Source organism: Drosophila suzukii, chromosome 2L (assembly GCF_043229965.1).
Source record: "Drosophila suzukii chromosome 2L, CBGP_Dsuzu_IsoJpt1.0, whole genome shotgun sequence".
NCBI lineage: Eukaryota > Metazoa > Arthropoda > Insecta > Diptera > Drosophilidae > Drosophila > Drosophila suzukii.
Genome location: NC_092080.1, coordinates 9,699,928 through 9,721,161, shown reverse-complemented (window position 1 = coordinate 9,721,161; position 21,234 = coordinate 9,699,928). Strand labels below are relative to the sequence as shown.

Below are 21,234 nucleotides of genomic sequence, written 5' to 3'. Positions count from 1 at the left end.
ACAAAGTATTTTCGTCTATAAGGGACATATTTATTAAAAAAGTTCTATTGATATAGTAAAAAAATTCATATTGTTCTTAAAATACTGAATTTCATGAATATTTCAATTTAACCCTGAATGTTTTTCTCAGCTTTGATGAGTAAATCGGTAAAATAATGCATATTTTGCATCGTTTAAATCATCCTTAATCCTATTAAAATGTTTGTTTTTTATTATTATTATTCTTATTCTTTCAATTTAACCCTGAAAGTTTCTCCCAACTATAGTAAGTAAATTGATACAAAAAATTCTTATTTTTCATCGTTTAAATCATCTTTAATCAGTGTAGAAAATTCCTTTTTTTAAAGTATTGACTCTAATCTATGGATTTGAGATACTTGGGACAGACACATTTGTTCTTCTTTAATTTGGCCTTGCTTGATTGTGGCGGACTTGGCTCCTCGGCGGGATCAAGTACAATCTCATCGGGATGGGCCTTCTCGTTGCACTTGGATGTCATAAACTCGAAGAACTCTATGTTCCTGACATGCGAGTTGAACTGGTCCTTGAACTGGAAGTAGTTGGGATACACCTTGTGCTTCAGCATGGCCATATATAGACTAAGGCGCTGCTGCTCTATAAACATCCGGCGACGATGCTCGGCATGATGAGTCTTCCAACTGCGCTTGCTAATCTCCAGCTGAACAAGGAGACGTAGACGCGGATGCAGGTGAAAAAGAATAGCCCTAAGAAGAATAGCAATATTTGACAAAAATAGTCATACCAAATTATTTGCTTATAACTCACTCCGTAAATCGAAACCGCTGCTTCCTAAACTTAATAGAGTCAAACTCGCAAACAAACTGGTGTATCCGATCGGTGTTGGCTAGTTGTTTAGGTAACTCCACATATATTCTAAGATTATTTAAAAGAGTGTAAAATATATTCCCGACTATCTTTCCAACACCTGTTCATTACCTGCTGTTCAGAACCATAGGAAATTCGGTTGGCGGAGGCGGTTTCTTGACAAGTTGAAAGCGGGGAAACTTCTGCATATCCTTATCGAACCAATCATACTTGTTTTTCATTTGCGTATTCATCGACGTCAGCTCGTTCACATCTATAAAGTAGTTGCCAGCGCAGAAATTATATTTTCCCAGTGAAGGCACCGATTTCATCAACTCAAAGCCTAACAAAAATACATGAGTATTGTGTTCAAGTAGGCATAATATTTTATATTTAAGATACCTTTCTTTTGGCACGAAGGGTACTGGGTTTCCAGGAAATACAGGGTGCGTCGCTTGGGACAGAAGCAATTGATAAAACTGGTTAGCTCGTCAACCCAATTTCGAAAAATTGTTGACAGACTTTCGGCAAACTGTACTTTTAATTCGATATCATCACTGGAATATATGAATGTCGATTAAGAGATAATTATAATGGTAATGCAATTCTTAACTTACCGCACTTGTAAATCACACCTTGCGTTTTCGTCGCATCCAAACTTTCGCAGGTGGGTTTGAATAGTGACCCGATCCTCAAATACAGCCAAAGCCAGGTTGTCGCATTCAACCTCCACACACGTGGTTTCAATCAGCTCAAAATTTTCAGGCTTTTGTTCTTCGCCACTGGTGGGGGAGGGTGATTCATCAGAAGGAGCATTTGTTTCAGGGTCTTCGGATGGTTTCCGAATTTTAGGCTTTGTCCACTCATCAGAATCGGCCTCAGAAGATGGAGTCTCCATGGGTAGATCAGAGTACTGCGCTTCCGTTGATACACGATCTTTAAAAACCCGAACATTGAGATTGTCGCAGGTGAAGATCGAGGTCTCAAGGTGTAGATCCACATTGGTGATGTGGCTGAACATAAAGTGGATACCGGCATAGACTTTGTGGTTTATAAAGAAACTGTTTGGCCTGTAAGTTATGTAGCTTTTTTCAAAGAACATCTCCCCCTCCTCCTCCTCCGGCATGACATCGCTCTTGTTAGATATAGGTTTACTTCTATGGCTTAAACTTCCAGATTCCCCATTTATTGAAGAGTGCAGACTGACTTCTTTAAATGGCAAACCATCCGGGGCATTGATAAAAATGGTCTCCTGCCAAAAGAAACGCTTAGATTACTCAATATTTTCGAGTACAAACTAGAAAGTGGATAAATATTTAAAAATTATTTTGGTAAAGGTCTAATATTTTTATGACTTTAAATGCTTTTCTGAACTACCAAATTAAACTTAATTAAGATAAAATACAACCTTTCGAAACAGTTCGCTTATGACTGCATTGGCATGAGAGCTGCTTGAACTGATTTCAATGTCGAATTCATCGACATCCGTGCCGGGGTCCCAGCCGTCGATTGTTCCGGATGTGATGACGGTTCCGTCGTGGTGGTAGCACCTTAACTCTCCCAGCGTCCAGATCATCTTGACACCATCGTCTCGCATCGAATAGGACTCGTTGGCGAAATAGTCATGCCACTCGGTGTTCCGGTAGGGTTTGCCGCACCAGATCTTACCATCGCGCTGCACATGGACCACGCTTCCCAGCGAGGTGATCAACTTGAGGTGTCGATAGCTCAGCTTGTAGAGGGCCATGATTAAGTTGAGATAGGTTAGCTCGAACTTGATGCTTTCGAAAAGAGCGGCCGCCTGTTGTTCCTTGAGTTGCCGGCTCCTCCGCTTACCCAAATTCGATCCCTTGGAGCCCAGGCTCTTCTGGGTTATCTTGGAACCGACACTCTGAGTTGATGGCCGCAGAACGGTATCTCTGCCACCCTCACTGCGGTTGATCGAATTCTTTTGGGTCGAACCGTCGCGGCTTTTCTCCTTCTTCTTGGGCTCGCGTATGGGCTGGTAACTGGAGTAGGCGGACTGCGTGGAGCACGCATTGATAAACTCCGAGTTCAGGTCCTCCTCCTCCTCGTTGTCGGCCTCCGTAAAGCTGTACAGATGGTACACCTCCCCATTGTACCGCATAATCAAAATGGTGTCGGTACTCTGGTAGAACACGATCACACAGCCATAGGGTGTGCAGACACGCCGACTCTCATCCAGTTCGTTATCCTGCACCGAAAAATATTTAATAATTAGTAATTAATATTATTTGATATATTATGATCATTTTTATGAAATTCGGTATTAATTCTATCACTTTGATATAAGAGAATTACTATGTTTAGTTAGAAATGGAGCATATAAAGTTATAATAACCTGACCTGGTATTGCCACAGGTGCTCCGTGTGGGTGTCATGACAGTAGGTGCTCAGGCCGTTGGGAAAGTTCAGCACCACCTTGGCGCATTCGATCTTCCTGGGCATCACCCGGAGACTAATGCCGTTCCTCGATACGATCCTAACGTTGGCATCCGCTGTAGTGGCTCCCAAGGGCTCGTCGGCACTCCGGAAGTGCACCTCCTGGCCACCAATCTCCAGGGCAAGGCACTTGTTCATCTGGCGGAAATTCCACCTCTCCTCATAAAGCATCATCCTGCCCTCTTCAAAGAAGTACTTGGAGGTCTTGGACTTGATAGTCTGCCGGGTATCGTCCAGATTATAGCCGTCAAGCATGGGATGATTTCGACCGAGTCCCACAGAAAAATGTGATCCTTGCTTCGTGTCGACTGTAGATTCTTTTGGTTGCAAAATGGAACCATGTCTTTCGTTTGCCGTTGCCTTTCCAGATTGCCTCGTGAATCGCGATGGCATCATAAGCTCTCCAATAGTTGACTCTTTGCGACTGACAGGCCGGGTTTCTGCCTGTTCCTTCTTTTCCGCTTTATTAGCCAACTGGGCCTTAATCGACTTTTTTCTGATGAAGACATTGGGATCGATGGGCACACGATCGTTGTCCTCATTGCACTTGACCATCAACGGGTCAAGACCCAAAATCATCTCGGTGCTCTGGGAATCGCGTGACAAATAACTTTCAGTGATCTCGCTGAACTTTTGCGGGGTGACCAAGTCGTCGAGAAAAGCTGGAAATAAATTAAATACATGAAATCATTATAAAAGCACTTATTTATTACCTACCTTCCATTTCGTACAGGGTAAAATCCCTGAAACAAAGACGTGTGGGTATGACCGTTTGATTCTCTTGCTCGAAGACCTCGTTTAGGGACCGCCGGAAACTGTAGAGGTGGACATTGGGCTGCACCTCCTCCACACTGAAGTCATCGTATTCCTTGACCAACTGGATAACTCGTTGCATAACCGAGTCATCCGTGAGATAGAGCTCGGCAAACTTGGGCAGATAGATCGGTTCCAGCTCGCCATTGTACGGCTGACAAGCCAGTGAGTGGTTAATATAACCGGAAGTGAAGTATCGCCGCAATAGGTTGTACTCCAGGCAGCCGTGGTAGACGTTTCGCATCAGGGACTGGTCCATGTAGGACATCAGGTTGGACAGCAGCGTATTAGCCTGTTCCACAAAAATGCGATCGTTCTTGTTCAGCTTCACGATGCTCTTGAATGAGTTTGCATACACCTTAACCTTGTCCAGAACTCGAGTTTGAACCGATGGCGTGGGATTGGCCAGGAGCAGTACCTCCGTCTCGGTCATCAGTTCCCTGGGATTGCCAAAGGTAGTCATGAGCGACTCCATGTACAAATAGACAGTGCTATCATCGTCCCGCGACACTGGCATCTGGGTCTTGATATAATGGCCCTGAATGCTCAGCGACTCGACGATGTGGAATGATTCCAGCAGGGACAGCGCGGGATCCATCTTAACATTTGTCTCCCTGTACGGCTCCACGTAAAACATGCGGTACCACTCGCGTAGGGTTTCCACATCGTACATGTACCAGCTGAGCTGGTCGAAGACATCGTCGGTGAACTTGGACGCCATGCAGGCGGACATCTGGGGCAGCTTATGCTGGAAGATGCCCACCGGCTTCGAAGGCGTCCTCTTGCGCAGGGAGTGGATGTCCTTCTGGATGTCGGCCAGTGCCTCCTGGAGCTGCTGTTCTCGCCGAGGACGAGGCACCAGCAGATCGTAGGCACTCTCCTCGGGCATAAAGTGTATAATTGCCCGTAGCGGTTGCTCGTAGGCCAACAGACTCTTATAGAACTCGTTGTCCATTTGACCCACGATCAGGATCAGAATTTTCGTAAAGAGCGGATTGTCTCTGATGTACTGGTAATGAAAAGAGATATGATACATCATTTAATATGATACCATACCATCGCTTACCTCTCGCCTGGACACCGGCATTCCCTTGCCGACTTTGTGGTGCTCCTTGGCCGTCACGGAGGAGCATTTGATCTTCTCCAGGCGCACCTTGTCGCTGGACGCCTTCCCCGTTTTGGGCCTGGCTGTATTCTCACCTCGCTTGGTCTCTGCACCAGCTTTTTTCTTAGGCACTAAATTCTTGAGCTGAGCGGGAATATTACGTTGCCAATAGGCGTGAAGATCAAAGTTGGACTCGGACTCGATCTTCTTGGTTATTTTGTCAAACTCGTCGACGCAGTTTTGAATGCATTGCAGGGCTATGTTCACCGGATCTAACGCCCTAAAATCTAGGGAACCTCCTAAAAGACATATTTGAGTACCTTTATCGATGAGTGGCTGAGCTGAGACTTACCACCTTTCTTAACCCTCGACTTTCGCTCAAACTGTAAGTTGGCCTCCAAAATTTCTTTATCCAAGTCGATGACGAAAACGGCCCGACGAGTGCCGCTTATCACCCGCTTCACGAACTCATCACGCACCGCCTTTAACCCATTGTCGTAGAAGTTGACGCAGTAGATATAGGGGCCCAGGAAATCGACCCCGGAAGCTAGAGATCTTCGAGTCCGTCGGGTGCTCCGCCTGGATTTGCTTATACTCATTGTGTGGGATAAAAAATATGTAGGTAATGTTGTATGGAGAGTCTACAAACTTATGATCCAAGCTGCTGAAAGTAAACTCCCAGAAGAAGTGCTAAACCAAAATCTAGGGAAGGACTACCTGAAGAATGACTGCTTCCGTTACCCTTTTTTTATTTCTTTAATATTTATCTGGAAGAGAGGCACCGTAAAAAGGCAGGACCCCCCTGCTTTTATATGTTTTATGCTTCCCATAGACACAATTTATTTTAAGAGTTGAGTTAAAATAATAGGGTTTTTTTATTTAGTTTAATAATATGTGAATATTAAATGTACATATGTATGTTCTATGATGAATACTAACTAAATGGCGTTTCTATTTACATATGAAAATAATGGAACTTATAGCTACTTAAGTAAATTTCGTTGCGCACTATACAAACAGGAGATTCGTTAAACACAAATTTTAAATAAGTTGTATGCCAAATGAAATACAAACCTAAAGCCTCTTTTGAAACATAAAATAAATAATGGAAAAAATAAAAAACTTTATAATTAGACGAAATAAATTATGAATCAGATTTCGAAGTACAAAATGCAGTCACTGGCAATTAAATTTGTAGTTAAATGTACAAATAAGCAAACTTAATCCTAAAGTATTCTAACTTATATGGCAGTGAAGGGTTATAAATAACTGGCTCTAAACTCGTTATTGATCACAATACATTTGGAAAAAGTTTTGGTGTGGCGTCAACAGGAACCAGAAGCGCTCGGTAAGCGGTCCGGAATTTCGAAACCGATCTTCAGCTATCATCGCTGGACACGAGGCACTCGCTGAGGAGCACGTTCCTCAGATCCTCCATGTCGATCCAGTCCCGTCGCTCGTTCCGGATGGACACGTGGCGGATGCAACCCTTGAAGTTCTCCCTCGACATCAGGGATCCACTGGGAGCAGTCTCTGTAAAAGAGTAGGAAGATAAGTCCATGTTTGTATCACATATTACAAAATAAAATTTGGGTATGTAAGATAACTTTGCTTATAAATGTTTTATGTACCCAGTAGTACTTTCTTATTTTATTATAAATAACAATATGAATAATAGAACTAAAGGCCTACCTGGCAGCCCGCCTATATAGAGTGGAGAGCGGGTTTGCACCTTCCCTGCACTCCTCTGATTTCCCACACTAATCACGGCTGGCAACTGATCGATCCTCAACACAAGCTGCTCGCCGTCGTATAGAGCCGAGATATTATGCCATTTGTTGTCACACAAGGCATATTTGCTAGGCAGAGATGACTCCACACGCATTGGCATTCCGTTTCCAAGATCGCAGGAGAATATTATCTACCAAAGGAAAAATAAATTAATAAATATACTAAAGATAAAGTATTGTTCGAATAGTTATAATAGTTAAGTCGGTTTAACTTACATTGCCATTATACAGTTCTAGCGAAAGGGCTGGGAAACCATTTGGATCAGAGACACTTAGCAGTATACCCGATAGCTCTGAAGTTCTAAATTCCGTTTCCAGATCCAGGTACTTGCCCACATTAAAGTTTTTCTCTAAGAAAGAAGATTAAATGTTATCTATTATCCGAACCGAAACTTCCTAAAACTCACTGTATATGGCATAGGCATCGCCGGGAAAATAGCTGCCCCTCTCCACCGTCGGGAAGCACTGACCCACATTGGAGTGTTTGCCGGGTCGGGCCAGATCCTGTGTGCTGTTGTTGATGCTGACCCGTCGTAGACAGCCCTTGAATGGCTCCAGGCGGACATACATCTCCGAGGAGACCTTGACCGGAGACTGTGGCAAGCCGCCAACGAGCAGCAACTGCGAGGCGCCAATCTTCTTGGGCAGCTTCATCTGAGCGGAGGTCTTCTGGTCGGTACGCCCGATTTCCACGGACATGGTGACCTTGCGATCCTGGCAGCTAATAGTCACTCTGTGCCACTCGCCATCGTTTAACTTGGCGGTCAGCTGGAGCTCCTCGCGCCGACGACCTCGCACCACCAGGACCAACTGTCCATCCTTTAGAATGAGAGCCACATAGTGCTTGGGCTTCTCCTTACTGCCCGGGGATAAATACAGCATTCCATTGGGATAGAAGGAGCGGAAGTCGAAGGTCAGGTGGAAGTTTCGCTGCCAGAAGTGACGCTCCGGCAATTTCAGCTGGGAATAGCTATAGATGTCGTCTCCGAACTTAAAGGCATTCGGCTCGTAGGAGTAGCTGCCGATCTGCAAAAGAGCAATCCTATCATGACCAGGACTATCGAACTTCCTATTGGAACTCAACTCACCCCGACGACTTTGTGTTAGTTTCTGAGCTTTTGCGTTGCGTTCTCAGCGATTATGAGTTATAAAATAAAAACTTTGCCATGATATCGTTTGTTTTGGTTATAAAAATGTTTTATTTAGGTAAATGTGATAACAATTAAATGTCCATGTTGCAGTAAGCAAATGTTAATTGTATGATACATTCATGAAAGCAAAAACGTACACAAAGCGTTGATGAGTGATGTGTATGATATGAGTATGGTGAATCTTACCAACTAAATTGAGCTTTGAGGCTTATCGAATAGCAAAAAGTCGTATGAAATATATACAAAATTGCAAATGTGTTTAAAAAGATAATTATTAACTAAGAATATGGCTCATTTTAGGTTTTAGTTATCTGTGGACCAGGATGCGCTAGCTTAAAGCTAAATCAGTCTGCCCATAAGAAAGAACATTTTCTCAACAGGATTTTTGAATAGATGAAATCTCTGTTATAATAATGCTCTATGGGCCCACTTTCCCAATGCCTTTAATGCAATAACTGAGGTTATATCTTTGATGATGGTTGGTTATATTAATCCACATGTAGACCACATAGAGTAGCTTGTTTGGTTAGCTTTTGTTTTTGTTTTAGGCGAAATTAGTATACAAATGAGCTTTCTTGAAGCGCAGCGCTTGAAGCTTATAGCGTAGTCGCTTTTGACATAATTGCTTAGCAACTAAAATCCTATAAGAACAAAAAGAAACGTTTAAGTTTAACAGAGTTAGGTAGCCACATATTTACATGCAGTAGATGGACAGTACCCAATAAAATCTTGAATCCCAACCGAACCAATCCAGAAGTAGGGAAATTTTATGCACTTACCCGCTTGCAGCCTTCAGGCGAGGCTGTGAAACTCTTTCCAATCATGGGTTCCGTTTTCAGCAGGACATCGTACAGTCCTCCTTTGAGACTGCCCATCAAGGGACCATTGCGTCCGATCTGAACATTGGAGAAGGTCAGGGCGTCGTTGAAGTTCATGGTTCGGTTATTGAAGACCACATCCCGAATGGCTCCTTCTAGGTTAACGAAGGTCGGCGCCAAAGGAGTATAGCTCTCGTGGGGAGGGGCTCCTCCTATATAGAGGCCTCCTGCGTCCCGCGGAAGACTGACCACCGTGGGATTGCCGTTCAAGTTGCGAGTCTCCTGCAGTTCATCGTCCACCATCAGTTCCAGCTTGCGACCCGTCTTGATCAGATTGACCACATGGAACTCCCCATCGTTCATTTGACTGAAGTTCGATGACATCTTAACGAAGCTGCGTCCCGAGTTGACCCACACATGCAGTTGGCCATCTACCAGGCTAATGGAGAAGTTGCCCTTAATGTCCTTGGCATCGTAGTCGGCAAGTATCTCAGGCGGATAGGCGGCCAGGAGCAGCAAGCAATCCGGCTGAAGGGTTCGGAACACCAAAGCGGTATTGGAGCGCTTTCGGAGCGACTGTGATGGCAGCTCCAAGTAGCCGTTGCCCGAGAAACCCGCCCTGGGAAGGATTTATTTATTAGATAATATTTCTAATACAATTATAGTTTGCTACTCACTTGGTGATCATCTCCTTGCAGGAGGGCTCCACGCCATAGATGCTGGAACTCTCCAGAGGATCGTAGGTCTCTCCATTCACCTGGACATCCTTCATGCAGCCCAGGAAGGGATTGTCGGCTCCAGGAGCTTTGGAGGTGCCCGAGGTGAAACCTTTTATAAAAATGTGATATGAGTTAAGTTAATTCTATTAGAATTGAGTTCAAAGAATTACCCGGTGGAACACCGCCCAGATAATAGACTGCCTTGGAAAGATCCGGTAGCAGATGAATGTTTACGGGTAGGGTGGGTGCTCCGGAAATTGGACGATCGTTGTTTACTCGCAACATTCCGTTCTCAGTACTACGTTTGGCAGAGAACTCTCGCGCAGCCTCTATCTTGATCCACTGGCCCACATTGTACTTCTTGGTGGTGTTTATCTCCAGCTTGGACTCGTCGCCATAGTCGATGCGGAACATGATCCGACCCCGGCTCAAAGTTACCGACACCGAGCGGTTCTAAAATATTTATATATTTATAATACATCATTCAAACATAATAAATTAGTGGGATACACTTACGTTCTTGTCATCAACCGCCAGGAAGAGCAAGGCATTCTCGTCCAGCGTACGGAAGGTCATCTGCACAGAGAACAGATTCTTGCGAGTGGGTCGCGGCCGGGTCTTCATCAGCTGGGCATAGCCCAGTCCATTAAAATGTCGAGCAGTGGATGAGGCGGACGACTCCTTAGCCCCAATCATGGATCCCCCGCAACTGCCCTCGCTGGTCACGAAGTTCCACAGACCCAGCGGCTTGTTGTCCACCTCCACCTGGTGCACCACCACATTGAGTCCCGGTGTGAATTGCAAATCCTTGGATGCGAAACCGCCCAGCGATATGCGATCGTTTCGAGACTGATAGAAACGTGTGTGTTCTGTGTCCGTTGATCCTGTTATGGTCACCGGATTGGCCGGAGTCAGCTCACCGTAGTTGTTCATCCGACGCACCATTAGACTGCCCAAATTGAGAGTCCTATTGGCCTCCACATGGTACCAGGCGTCATCATACTTGGGATCCCGCGTCTGCACCACCATGGGATGTGTGACGGTGGCCGTTGTGCCTCCAAGATTCCACACCAGGCGCACTCGACGTTTGTAAAGCTCCAGTGTAATGTGACGTCCCTCGCTGCTCACCAATTGGATCAGTGGAGAACTCTCGAGGTGATTCGATAGTGCAAAGCTCATGCGTAGCTTGTTCGAGGTGCTCAAGCCATACGAAGCTGGTAGGTAGGAACGACTGCATTTCGGGCCCAGGGACTCCAGGGAGACATCGATCTGTAAGAGGGTTCCTTTTTAAATATATTACAAAATGGAAAGTATGATCGTATTACCGCTTCTGCCGCATGCCTGGCCTTGGCAATCTGATCTCTGAGGTGCTGCAGTTGCTGGGCCATGCTGTTGTTCCAGACTTCGAACACCTGCTGCTCCTTCTCGGCCTGCTGCTCCAGGTAGCTCAGGGATACGTTGGCCAGCCGCAGGTTGGTCTGGGTCAGCGATATGTTCTCCTGGGCCATGCCCAGTTTGATTTCCCAGTCGGGTTCCAGATTGGAGAACGAATTCCGCATGCTCTGTATGGACTCCTGCATTTCCTTGGCCAGTCGCAGTTCGGCTCGCATTTGTTCCCCCGTCCGTTCGGCCAGTTCCAGGCCCTCCTTGGCCTGCCGACGGGCTGAACCCTCGGACAGACCCTGTAGTTGTCCGGATATATTGTTTGTGCGGTGGCCGGAATCGTATATGGTGGCCTTAATGCCCTCCACCTGCTGCTCCTGCCGATGCAGTTTGTCCTTCAGCACATTGGATTTATGCATCTGTTTGAGGGCTTCTTGCTGGAGTTGTCGTGATCTGTCCAGCGAATGCTGGGCTCGAACTATCATGGAGCTGCCATCGGTGGGATAGAGAGTTCGTTGGGCCTCATACACCCTCACCTTTGCCAAAATCGAAGCTTGTCGAGCATCGTTGATAGCCTTAGTTATATTACTGTGTGCCGAGCTGGCCAGCATGGCTATGCGGGCACCATTCCTGGTGGGCTGGAACTGGCGGGCGTACTCATTGGATCGTGCCAGCAGGTGATTGGCATGTTTCTCCGCCTTGGGAAGCCAGTGCTTGCGAACCTCCCGCTGCTGCTCGGACTTAACACCCAGAGTGGTATTTAGTACCAACCGTGATCCATCCAGCTGGTTGAGATGCCCATTCAGTAGGATTTGCCGCTGGAGTGTCAGCCTCACCAATCCCTCGCCCTGCTCCAGATAGCCAGGATCGAGGTGTTCGGTTATCCGCTGGTTTAGGTCATTCAGCTCCTGGTGAGATTCACCCACATAGACACTTAAATTGCGTACATGCTCCAGGACATCCTCCGCTTCGCTCTCCACCTCCTGAACGCGATCAACTTGCAGTCGCATGTCCACCACCCGATGATTCGTCTGATTCAAATCCCTCCAGAGCATCTCCAAGCGGGCACTCTCGTCGAAGGCCGCATCCGAGGCATTACCCATGGCGTAAAAGTGCCGCCAGGCGCAGTCATTCGTGCTGCGGATTCCTTGGACCATTTGGTCGTGCTCACGAATGGCCTGGAGATAGAAACGGGCCTGCTTCAGAGCCGTCGGCAGGCTCAGATGATGGGAACTCTTTCCGTAACCTCGCAAATCCGACAAGGTTTGATGGATCTCCTCGCGGATTGAGCCCACAATGTGCTGTTGGGCCACAGCATCCTCTTGCATCGATTTGACGGCAAACTCCCGTTTTCCTATGGTAGCCACTACTTTGCGGGACTGGAACTTTAGATTTTCGGCATGCGCCTCGAGCTTGAGGATGTCGGCGGAATCGTAATCCTGAAGACGCCTCTTGGCCTGGCTAAAGTCTCTGTGGCGTTCATTCCAGTCATCGTAGGCACTTTCGTATTGTGATAGTTTTCGATAAGGCGCCGGAATTCCGGTCAGATCCATGTTGTGCATTCCGCGACGCAGCTTATGACCCACCAGTTCTACATAGTCCAGGAGAAGAAGGGTGCAATTGTCGCAAACTGTCGATAAGAAAGATACATTTAAATGTATTATCAAAATAGAGACATATTATTTTTGATATATTTTTTTTTTAATATTTGTTAGATCGACTTGGCACATTGACTTACTCCTGCATCCGTTATCCACCAGATGGAACCGTTCCGCCTGACACTTGTCGCACTTCAGTCCTGTGACTCCCTCTCTACAGTAGCATCTTCCTGTCTCTGAATCGCAGCCCTCGGCTCGGATGCCATCCGGATGGCAGTTGCATGGCTGGCAAGTAGTGTTTGGATACCTCATCGGATCTCCGAAATATCCTGCTTGGCACCGCTCACACAATCTTCCTGTGTACCCCGGCTTGCAGACACAACTGACTTCTCCATTCCAGACATTGCAGCCCCGGGCAAAGTTCCTGTTGGTCTCCGGACACGGACAGGCCTGACAGCCGTGTGGCGAGTTGGGATCACCGTAGAAGCCCTCAGCACATTGATTACAGTGATCACCGCCACTATTGGCCCGACAGTTCTGCGAAGAAAGACATTTGCGAGATGTTCAATTTTGTTCAGTGTACACAGTACTAAAAGTTTCAGTTACCTGACATATTCCAGTTTCCCGATCGCAATCACTGCTGCGGCCATTGCAATGACAGGGAGCTGATCTTCCTATCAGATCCTCAATGAATACGCTCTCCACCACGGTGGTGTTGCGCCACCTGTAGAAGGATCTGCCCGGATCCTGGCAAGACAGTCCAGCAAAGCGCTTGGGACATTTACAACGTTCCACTCCCTTGGCTATTAGATTGGTGGAACCCTTTATATAGATTGCCGCATCCATGTGTACATTCTGGAGGCTGAAAAATAAAAACAAAGGTTTAAGAATTGGGGAAACCTTTTCTTTACGTCGAAAACTTTGATCAAGAATAATCATTATTAAACCTTTACATATTTTTTAAATTTTTAAATAAGGTACAGAGGGTCAAAATATACTCACACAACTTCATGAAAATCGGCAAATGCAAAAGCTCGGATGAAGATGTGCCGAATGTTCTGGAGGGCGGCCATCAGAGTGTTCCGATCCACGGCCTGACTGGTGTGGTGGTACTTCCAGAAGGACTCATGCAGTGGTACGCGGTGGGTCACATTCAAGGAGTACTCGAACTCCTCGTATTCGTAGAAGTCCAGCAATAATTTGGAATGGGCGTGCAATTGAACCAGTGGGTACTGACCCAAAACATTTCGCTCCAATGGCTTGTGGGCACCCTCGGTGATCAGAGTGAAGTAGAGAAAGCCACCATAGCTGCTGGTCCGATCTCCGTAGAACTGCGGTGGCAGTTGGAAGTAGAGTGGGTGGTAAAAATGTCCATATGCTCCGATGGAGACATTACCCGTGGATTTGGGCACTAAGCTCAGATCATTCATGCGCTGGATCTCTGCATCCTCTCGGTGAAAACCACTGCCCTCCATCTGGACCACCACTATGTACTCGTAATCCGTGCTGGGTACGTTCTGCGGTCTTATCTGCTGGATGCTGAGATTCCTGGACTCGGCCATCCGGATGTGACCCCAGGACAGATCACTCTGCTCACATTCGCCGGATCGCCCGAAGCAGAAGCAGCGGGTGCAGCCTTCGGGATTGAGGGCCGATAGTCCAAAGGTGCTTTGCATGCAGGTGTCACATTTGAGACCCACCACTAGGGACTTGCAGGGACACTGACCATTCGAGTCACAGGCAATGGAACCATCTGATTGCGTAAAGGAGCCCTCTGGATCGCAGCCACAACGCCGGCACTCCGGATAGCCAAAGTAACCCACGGAGCAGGTGTCGCAGTTCCTGCCCGCGTAACCCTCTCGGCACTGGCACTGTCCATCGCTGGTGGCACACTGCTGACCAATGGAGCCGATGTGATCGCACTCACATTCGCGGCAACCCCGGCGTGCCTGCCAGCCCCAGGTGCCCGGAACACATTGTCCACATCCCAGGCCGCGGGTGAACTTGGGGCAGATGCAGCGGCCATTGTGCGGATCGCACACCTGACCCTCTGACCTGCATGCCGAGCATCGCTGGCAACCTTCGGTGCTGAAGCCAAAGAAGCCCTCCGTGCACTCGTTGCAGTGCTGACCTCCAACCCCGATCTTGCAGTCGCACTGACCCGTCCACGGATTGCACTCATGTCCCCGGGATCCATGCGGATCGCAGCGACAATCCCGGCATCCCTCACCCGCGGTGAGGTTCCAATGACCCGCTCGACACTTGTCGCACCTCCTTCCAGTGACATTTTCCAGGCAGGCGCATTGTCCAGTTCGCTTGTCACAATCCGAAGATAGAGATCCCACACTGCTGCAGTGACATTCTGAAAGAAAAAAGATACATTTATTGTTATTTAGAGTTACAGGTTATATAAACTTAAATATATTAAGTTCCACTAAAATTCCATATTTAGTTAGGATTTTTTCGATATAATCAATATTCTTAGTAAGTTATTTCTTTAAATAGAGATACAATCAATGAATCAATATCGATGTTGGACAGTACCAATTAATCCCGTTCCTGTGAGCTTTCCCCGTCTTGGGTTACTGGGCCACAACTACGTCATTGTCAGTGGCAGCCAGCTAACTGCACCTAAACAGCCACCAAGTGGTGCGCGGAGACCCACTAGATCGAACCACTAGACCCACCAGACCCGCTAGCCAGTTGGTGGGTTTGTGGGTTGCGCGTAGGCAGCGCCTCAAAATCCGCCCACATTTGCATTGGGTTTCCTATTCGGGCGACAAACGACAAATGCGACGACGGACCAGCGGACGTTGGACCCCGAAAAAAAAAACTGTGGGAGACGACGACGTCGGAACAAGCCAGACAAGTCTGCCAAGCACATGAGTATGTGGACAGGCAGGAGGTATATACGAAAATAAATTCATTCATAAATCCGGTAAAACCAACGCAAAAACACTTTTCAAATTGATTGCACGATCTGTACAGAAAAAATAAAGCTAAAATATGGGCAAAAAGTGCATGCAAAATTGGATGAGAATTGGAATTCGGAAAAGACGACGATTCACTGCTCTATTTTCATAAAATACTAATGAGAAATGGAAACTTTACTTTAAAAACTACCTAAGTAATGACTCAATGACTTAAGAAAGTAAATTATAATATATGATAATATATGATATGATCATATGATAAAGAGTTTTATATTAACTTAATCAAAAACAAGGATATCGATAAGGTATGCTATGATGTTTTTGGTTAGGTCTTTTGAAATAAATAGATAAAATGTTTTGTGCAATGCTGATCGGCAACTGACTTTTACCAATCCTAGGGTATCCCAAATGTAAGTATGGAAATATGAACAAGCTTAGCACGCGACACGATAGGATAGGTGATAGTAGATCCACTCCAAAGCTACTTCGTAGTCTCCGAAGATTTTTTTTTTTGGGGCGGGGGGGAGAAGGAAGCTGCGCCTTAAGGCACTTGGCATATGGCTGGGACTTGAAGACTCAAGACTGACTATAGTGCAGCTGTCAAGTGCTTGGCAGCTCGGTTCGTTCGGGGGATTTGCATTTTCATGAATGAAATGAGTGGCGAGAGAAAGGCCTACGAGTCGACTCCTTCAGACGGAGCCACCAATAAAAAGTTCAATCAACTGACGCCATTCAGATGTTTCGCCTGGGCAAATGATGTCATTAAAGTTTACAATGAGAATCACGACTCTTCGCCTGCTCCTCGATCGTTTTTGGCCTTATGCCTGCTGCTTTAGTTGAAAATGCGTTTGTCATGCCACAACAGTTTGAGAGTCACTTGCACACCCACTGGAGATTTATTGCGTGGGTCTTGAGTCTGTTTCTTCTGGTCGTTAGGTTGTTAGTCTCTCTCTCGGGCCTTTGGTTTTATTGACAATTTTGTTTTCTTTGATTTTTTATTAATGAGCACGTTTTGTTTGTTTTCTGTTTTTGTTTTTCCCCTTCAGTTATATCTCGCTTTTCTGGCTGCCGATCGCCAGACTGGTCCGGTGGTCAGGGATCTCGAGTGTGGGCCGTCTTAAGAGTACTTCCGTTCGTTTAACGGTCTTCGACTTGAATGTGCGTAAAATTTAGGGTTCCACTTCACATTTGCATGGGCGGTATAGTTGGGGATTGATAGATTGCCATTTGCCTTGTCTGCTGGGAATGGCATGAAAAATTTTCGGATGATTAAGACTTAACCCTTTTTTTACTTTTTGTACGTATCTAATCTTCTAAGCACCAAATCAAGCTACAACCATTAGTCTCACTTCGATTGCGGCCTTGGGGCTTGTCATTTCCACTGCACAACATGGCGTATACACAATGCGACTACCAATAACCAAGCTGTCTGGTCATTCAACGCGGTCACAAATCAAATGCATTGCAATAAATTAACAATCAAATACTAAAAATTCTGAAAATACCAGTGAATTGACAGTTTAATTGCAAAGTCTCTTGCTTTTGAGCGCTACCAAAAATAAAAGAGTGGACGAATTGCAGAAAAATGCAAGAGCTCTAAGCTCACTTGTTGAGCTTCAATTTGGAGCACGTGTTTTGCGGGCAACATACCTTATGTTACACTCGACACGACAAAATATTGATTCAATGATTTATGGCTAAGCTCACTGCACTCTAGGACACCATTGCGTATGCGCAATGCATGCTAGCAATGAAAAGTTATAAAAAATCACTGATGGATGGCAATCAATTATCATTAATCTTATATCAACGCATGAGGAACAAGAAACCAAATACAAAATGAATTTAAAAGTGGGAAGTCTTGAAGTATTTCCAAATTCAACACATAATTAAGATATACAATATATGTTAGTAATTAAATACTAGTAAATACGGCTGAATTTCCCAGTTTCCCAAAAGAGCATATCAATAAAAGATCGAATTAAAGATTGAATTTCGATATTTCCACAAGTAATCAAGCCGCAATTAAGCGTCTGTAGGCAACTGCGATAAAATCTGTTGGCAACACGCTGGCTGACTGACTGCATAAATAAGTGAATCAATGAACGAATGAGTCGAATGAGTGAATGAATAGCATTCAATTGAATGATTGACTCACTGACCAACTGACTGACTTGCCGACGACTTCTATATATATAAAATGACATTTAAACTGTCGAAAATGATGGATACAAATGCGGTTAGTTGGCTTTTGTTTGGCTTGTTAGCCGCCCACTGTTGACCCACATTTAAAACGAAGGAGAGAGTAATTGGAGTGTGGGATGGGGGAGGACCACCCGGCTGAAGTCTGCCTCCTAACAGCCGTTCCGAATTTCGTCGATTTTTTCCTGCTCTTTTTTAGCCTTAGTTAATTAACCCGTTTGCATAAATTTTCGGTACGGGCCACCAACTAAATCCCGAACCAGTTCTACTCCTCGGCGGAACGGACCGGCTGTCGGGACATTATTTATGCTTTCTTTGATCGAACTCGGCCCGGCACGTCATAATAGTCCCAGTCCCAGCCGCTCAGCCTCCAACTCAATTGTTTTCGTGCCCGTCGTAAATTAATCGAGTATTAAGTTGGCCAGGAAATTGGGTTTGACTCCTCACGTTCTGGCCACCAACTTCTCGGTAATGACGGGGTGTATTTGAGAAAATAATAGAAAAAATTAATTATAGCATTTTGTTTGTTATAATAAATGGTTTCCGAGTGTCTGGCTCTTGGTGTTTGGATCAGCGGCGCCCGATAAGTGGCGGCGTCTATTAAAGTGGCCACATTAGGCCCGATCGCGTATGCAATTTATAAATATCTGAGCCGTGTTGGCTTTGTTGACTTCATTGCGAATTCAGTTGGCCAGATGGGGGAAATCGTGTTGCAGATTATTGCGGCTGGCAAGTGTGATTATTATATCGTTTAGCCAAATGAACGGAAACGGAAGTTTTATTGATCGAGATATAAAAATGTATTCAAAATTGGTTTCTTCAAAGTCTTATTGCTTCATTAAAAAAATATATTTTTGCGGATCGATCAAAGTAGCGGAAGAAAGGATAATAAATCTTCAAAGTTAAATGATACTAAAAGGTTTTGATATTGTTCTTGCAATAAAATGTTTTTGTTAAGAATTTCAAAAAGCTGTAAGCCATATTTTAACCATGTGGAAGCTAAAAATTCATAATTGCTCACTTCAAGCATTATTTTATCATTTCCATATAAACAATCGTCTAGTCAAAAATTGGCAACCAAAAATCTTTACAAACTACCGACAGAAAGAGCAATAAATCGAAACAAAATAAATAAAATCACTTGAGGCGCACGATTGCAAAGTGTTTGCGCAAATAATTTGCTAGCATTTCCAACCGAAGACACTTCAAATGATGTGCCGAAAGCAGATTTGAATTTTTAACTCAAAACTAATGTGCATAAATTGACACGCACAGCTAAAAATAAAAATGGTGACAAAGCCGAAATTAATATGCTCTTATATATATGTTTGAAAAATACTATTTTTAAAATTCTAAATTATGTCTTTACTTGAATTTTACACAAACGTAAAAATAAACTCAAATCTGAACCAAGTATTTTCGCCAATAATAATCAATTTTTCTTGTATACCCTGAAGAAAAGCCGCCAACGCCTGATGCAAACTAAAATATATATCTCAAATTGGTGCTTCCAAGGGGGGTGTGCCTTAAATTTGGCTCGCAGATCGGTTTCCATAGCCATGCGAATGTGACATTTGCAAAATGTTTTTCATATTTTTCATATCCAAGTTGGTGCTGCTGTGCCTATAGCGAAACCACCACTGCAATCCATTTCGTCTGGGAATTGTTATTTATGTTTCCTGCAGTTGCAAAAACGTTTTCGTTTTTGCTGCTTGTAATTTACAATATTTTCGGCGGCTTGCTCATTAGTCAATGACATGCTGAAAATGGCGAGAAATATTTTTGGCACATTTAAATGCAAATTAATGTGCCATTCATTTGAGGTAACTCAAATCTATCATGCGGCGTATAGTTTGACAAGCATTGGCAAAGGTCACAGCATTTCGGATTGACGACCGCCTCTACATTTTGTTGGATTGCAAAATCTCAAGTGTGAGCAGAGGAAAACCTACATGTGGGTAATACCAAAGTTTATGGTATGAAAAATTGTGCCCGCATATGCAAATTTGCATATGGGGATTAAATATGTACAAGCGCATAAATGTTATGGCCACTTGCCACTTGTCTTAAGACCCCCTCATGACCGCAAAAAATAAATGCAGCTGGTGCAGCTTGAGTAAAAAATAAAAAAGGCGTTAAAATGAAATAAACATTTATCGGACTGTTAGGTAGTCCTACATTTAAACTTTATCGGAAGACAGAAATACGAGGCCGTAAGGATTAAGCGATAACGATGAATAAATAAGAAAAGCGATTAAACATCAATGAATATGAGTTCCAGATTTCCCGGGGTGTTTTTCAATCGCACATCGTAAATGAATCGTAAAGAAGCGATTCGAATGGTTGCCTCTTTCTAACAACTTTCACACTCCAGATTTGCAATTCGCATCTGCTCCAACCGCTTCTCACGTATTTAGCCGAACTATCTCCACATGCCATAAAAACGTCAAATTGAATTTTATTTCAATTAACAAAACTATTTGCCGCCCCTTGGACTCCTCTGATCAAAATAAAACTAGGTCCTCGTACATTCAATGAATTTGGCACGCTATCGAGTATTTTTTTTTAGTTTTAGCCAGCAGCATTTTCAATTTAGCCACACAGTTCCCACAAAGGTGTCTGGACTTTCAGTGCGGCTTATGTATTTGATGGCTATTGCTTTTAAAATTAGAGATACATGTGACTAATAAAGATAGGGATTAGTTCGACAGGCCTTCCGTATGAGGGTGTTTCAAGTGCGGGCCTTAAAAGTTAATTAAAAATAGCCGAAAGTGCAGCCCAGTTGTAATTAAAATCCAACTGCAATTAGCCAAAAAACACATTTATGTAGACACAGTCTTTTTTGATTACTGGTTTTTGGAAGGGGCGGAAACCTCTTTGTCAAAGTTGTGTAATTAAAAAGATTGTATTAATGTTCGAAATGTTAACCATTGTTCGCTTGCTTTGGTTACGGTGAGTAAGTAGTTTCTTTAAATAGATGCATAAAACACAAATGATGGTCGTTTTTAAAATGTAAGTAGTTTCTTTAAATTGACGCATAAAAAACAAATGACGGTCGTTTTTAAAATGTATAGTTATAAAAAATAAATAATGGTCGTTTATAAAATATGTAATTATAAAGTTAGATATTTTTTTGAAGTAAAATTTAAGATTGTTTTTAGATTGTTTTAAGCAATACAAATTTGGATGTTCTTTAAATTTACCATTGGCTATCTCTAAATAATTTAAATATTGAGAGCACCACCTCTTTTTTTTTTTTAATAATGTTTTAAAAAAAAGAACCACTCTAAAATTATTTGTTAAAAATAAAAAAGGGAAATGTGTACTTCATTACACATTGCAATAGATGGTTTGTGTTTTTATCCTGCCAGAAATGACATACCAAAAAATAATATAAGGGTACCTAATCTCAAGCAAGGCTATTTAATAGTTTT

At 44.2% G+C, this 21,234-nt stretch overlaps 2 protein-coding genes across 5 annotated transcripts in view; both read right to left on the bottom strand.

The window, feature by feature from the left end:
* Positions 1-325: 325 nt before the first annotated feature.
* Positions 326-5,873, bottom strand: ms(2)34Fe (male sterile (2) 34Fe). 2 transcript variants are annotated; one of them, XM_017090532.4, is made up of 10 exons: positions 5,559-5,869; positions 5,168-5,505; positions 4,006-5,110; positions 3,193-3,950; positions 2,234-3,040; positions 1,443-2,077; positions 1,228-1,382; positions 958-1,168; positions 787-894; positions 326-725 (listed from the first exon to the last, which is right to left on the bottom strand). In XM_017090532.4, the coding sequence occupies exons 1-10, from the start codon at positions 5,803-5,805 to the stop codon at positions 356-358; spliced, it is 4,734 nt and encodes a 1,577-aa protein (XP_016946021.3). In that variant the 5' UTR covers positions 5,806-5,869; the 3' UTR covers positions 326-355. The 2 variants fall into 2 exon arrangements, with proteins under 2 accessions (XP_016946021.3, XP_065724459.2); XM_065868387.2 differs by lacking the exons at positions 326-725; positions 787-894; positions 958-1,168; positions 1,228-1,382; positions 1,443-2,077 and having other exon boundaries at positions 2,341-2,557; positions 2,662-3,040; positions 5,559-5,873.
* A 222-nt stretch (positions 5,874-6,095) lies between these two features.
* Positions 6,096-21,234, bottom strand: part of wb (wing blister) — a 69,533-nt gene continuing 54,394 nt past the window's right edge. The window contains exons 5-16 of one of the 3 annotated variants that reach the window (XM_017089725.4): positions 13,668-15,027; positions 13,272-13,527; positions 12,806-13,202; positions 11,010-12,697; positions 10,201-10,953; positions 9,855-10,137; positions 9,643-9,793; positions 8,927-9,584; positions 7,404-8,022; positions 7,213-7,346; positions 6,899-7,127; positions 6,096-6,739 (exon numbers count right to left, since the gene is read on the bottom strand). In XM_017089725.4, coding sequence (XP_016945214.3) covers positions 6,585-6,739; positions 6,899-7,127; positions 7,213-7,346; positions 7,404-8,022; positions 8,927-9,584; positions 9,643-9,793; positions 9,855-10,137; positions 10,201-10,953; positions 11,010-12,697; positions 12,806-13,202; positions 13,272-13,527; positions 13,668-15,027 — 6,683 coding nt within the window. In that variant the 3' untranslated portion in view covers positions 6,096-6,584. Of the gene's footprint in view, positions 6,740-6,898; positions 7,128-7,212; positions 7,347-7,403; positions 8,023-8,048; positions 8,789-8,926; positions 9,585-9,642; positions 9,794-9,854; positions 10,138-10,200; positions 10,954-11,009; positions 12,698-12,805; positions 13,203-13,271; positions 13,528-13,667; positions 15,028-21,234 lie in introns of those variants that run through there. The other 2 variants (XM_017089727.4, XM_070995537.1) reach the window with 2 other exon arrangements.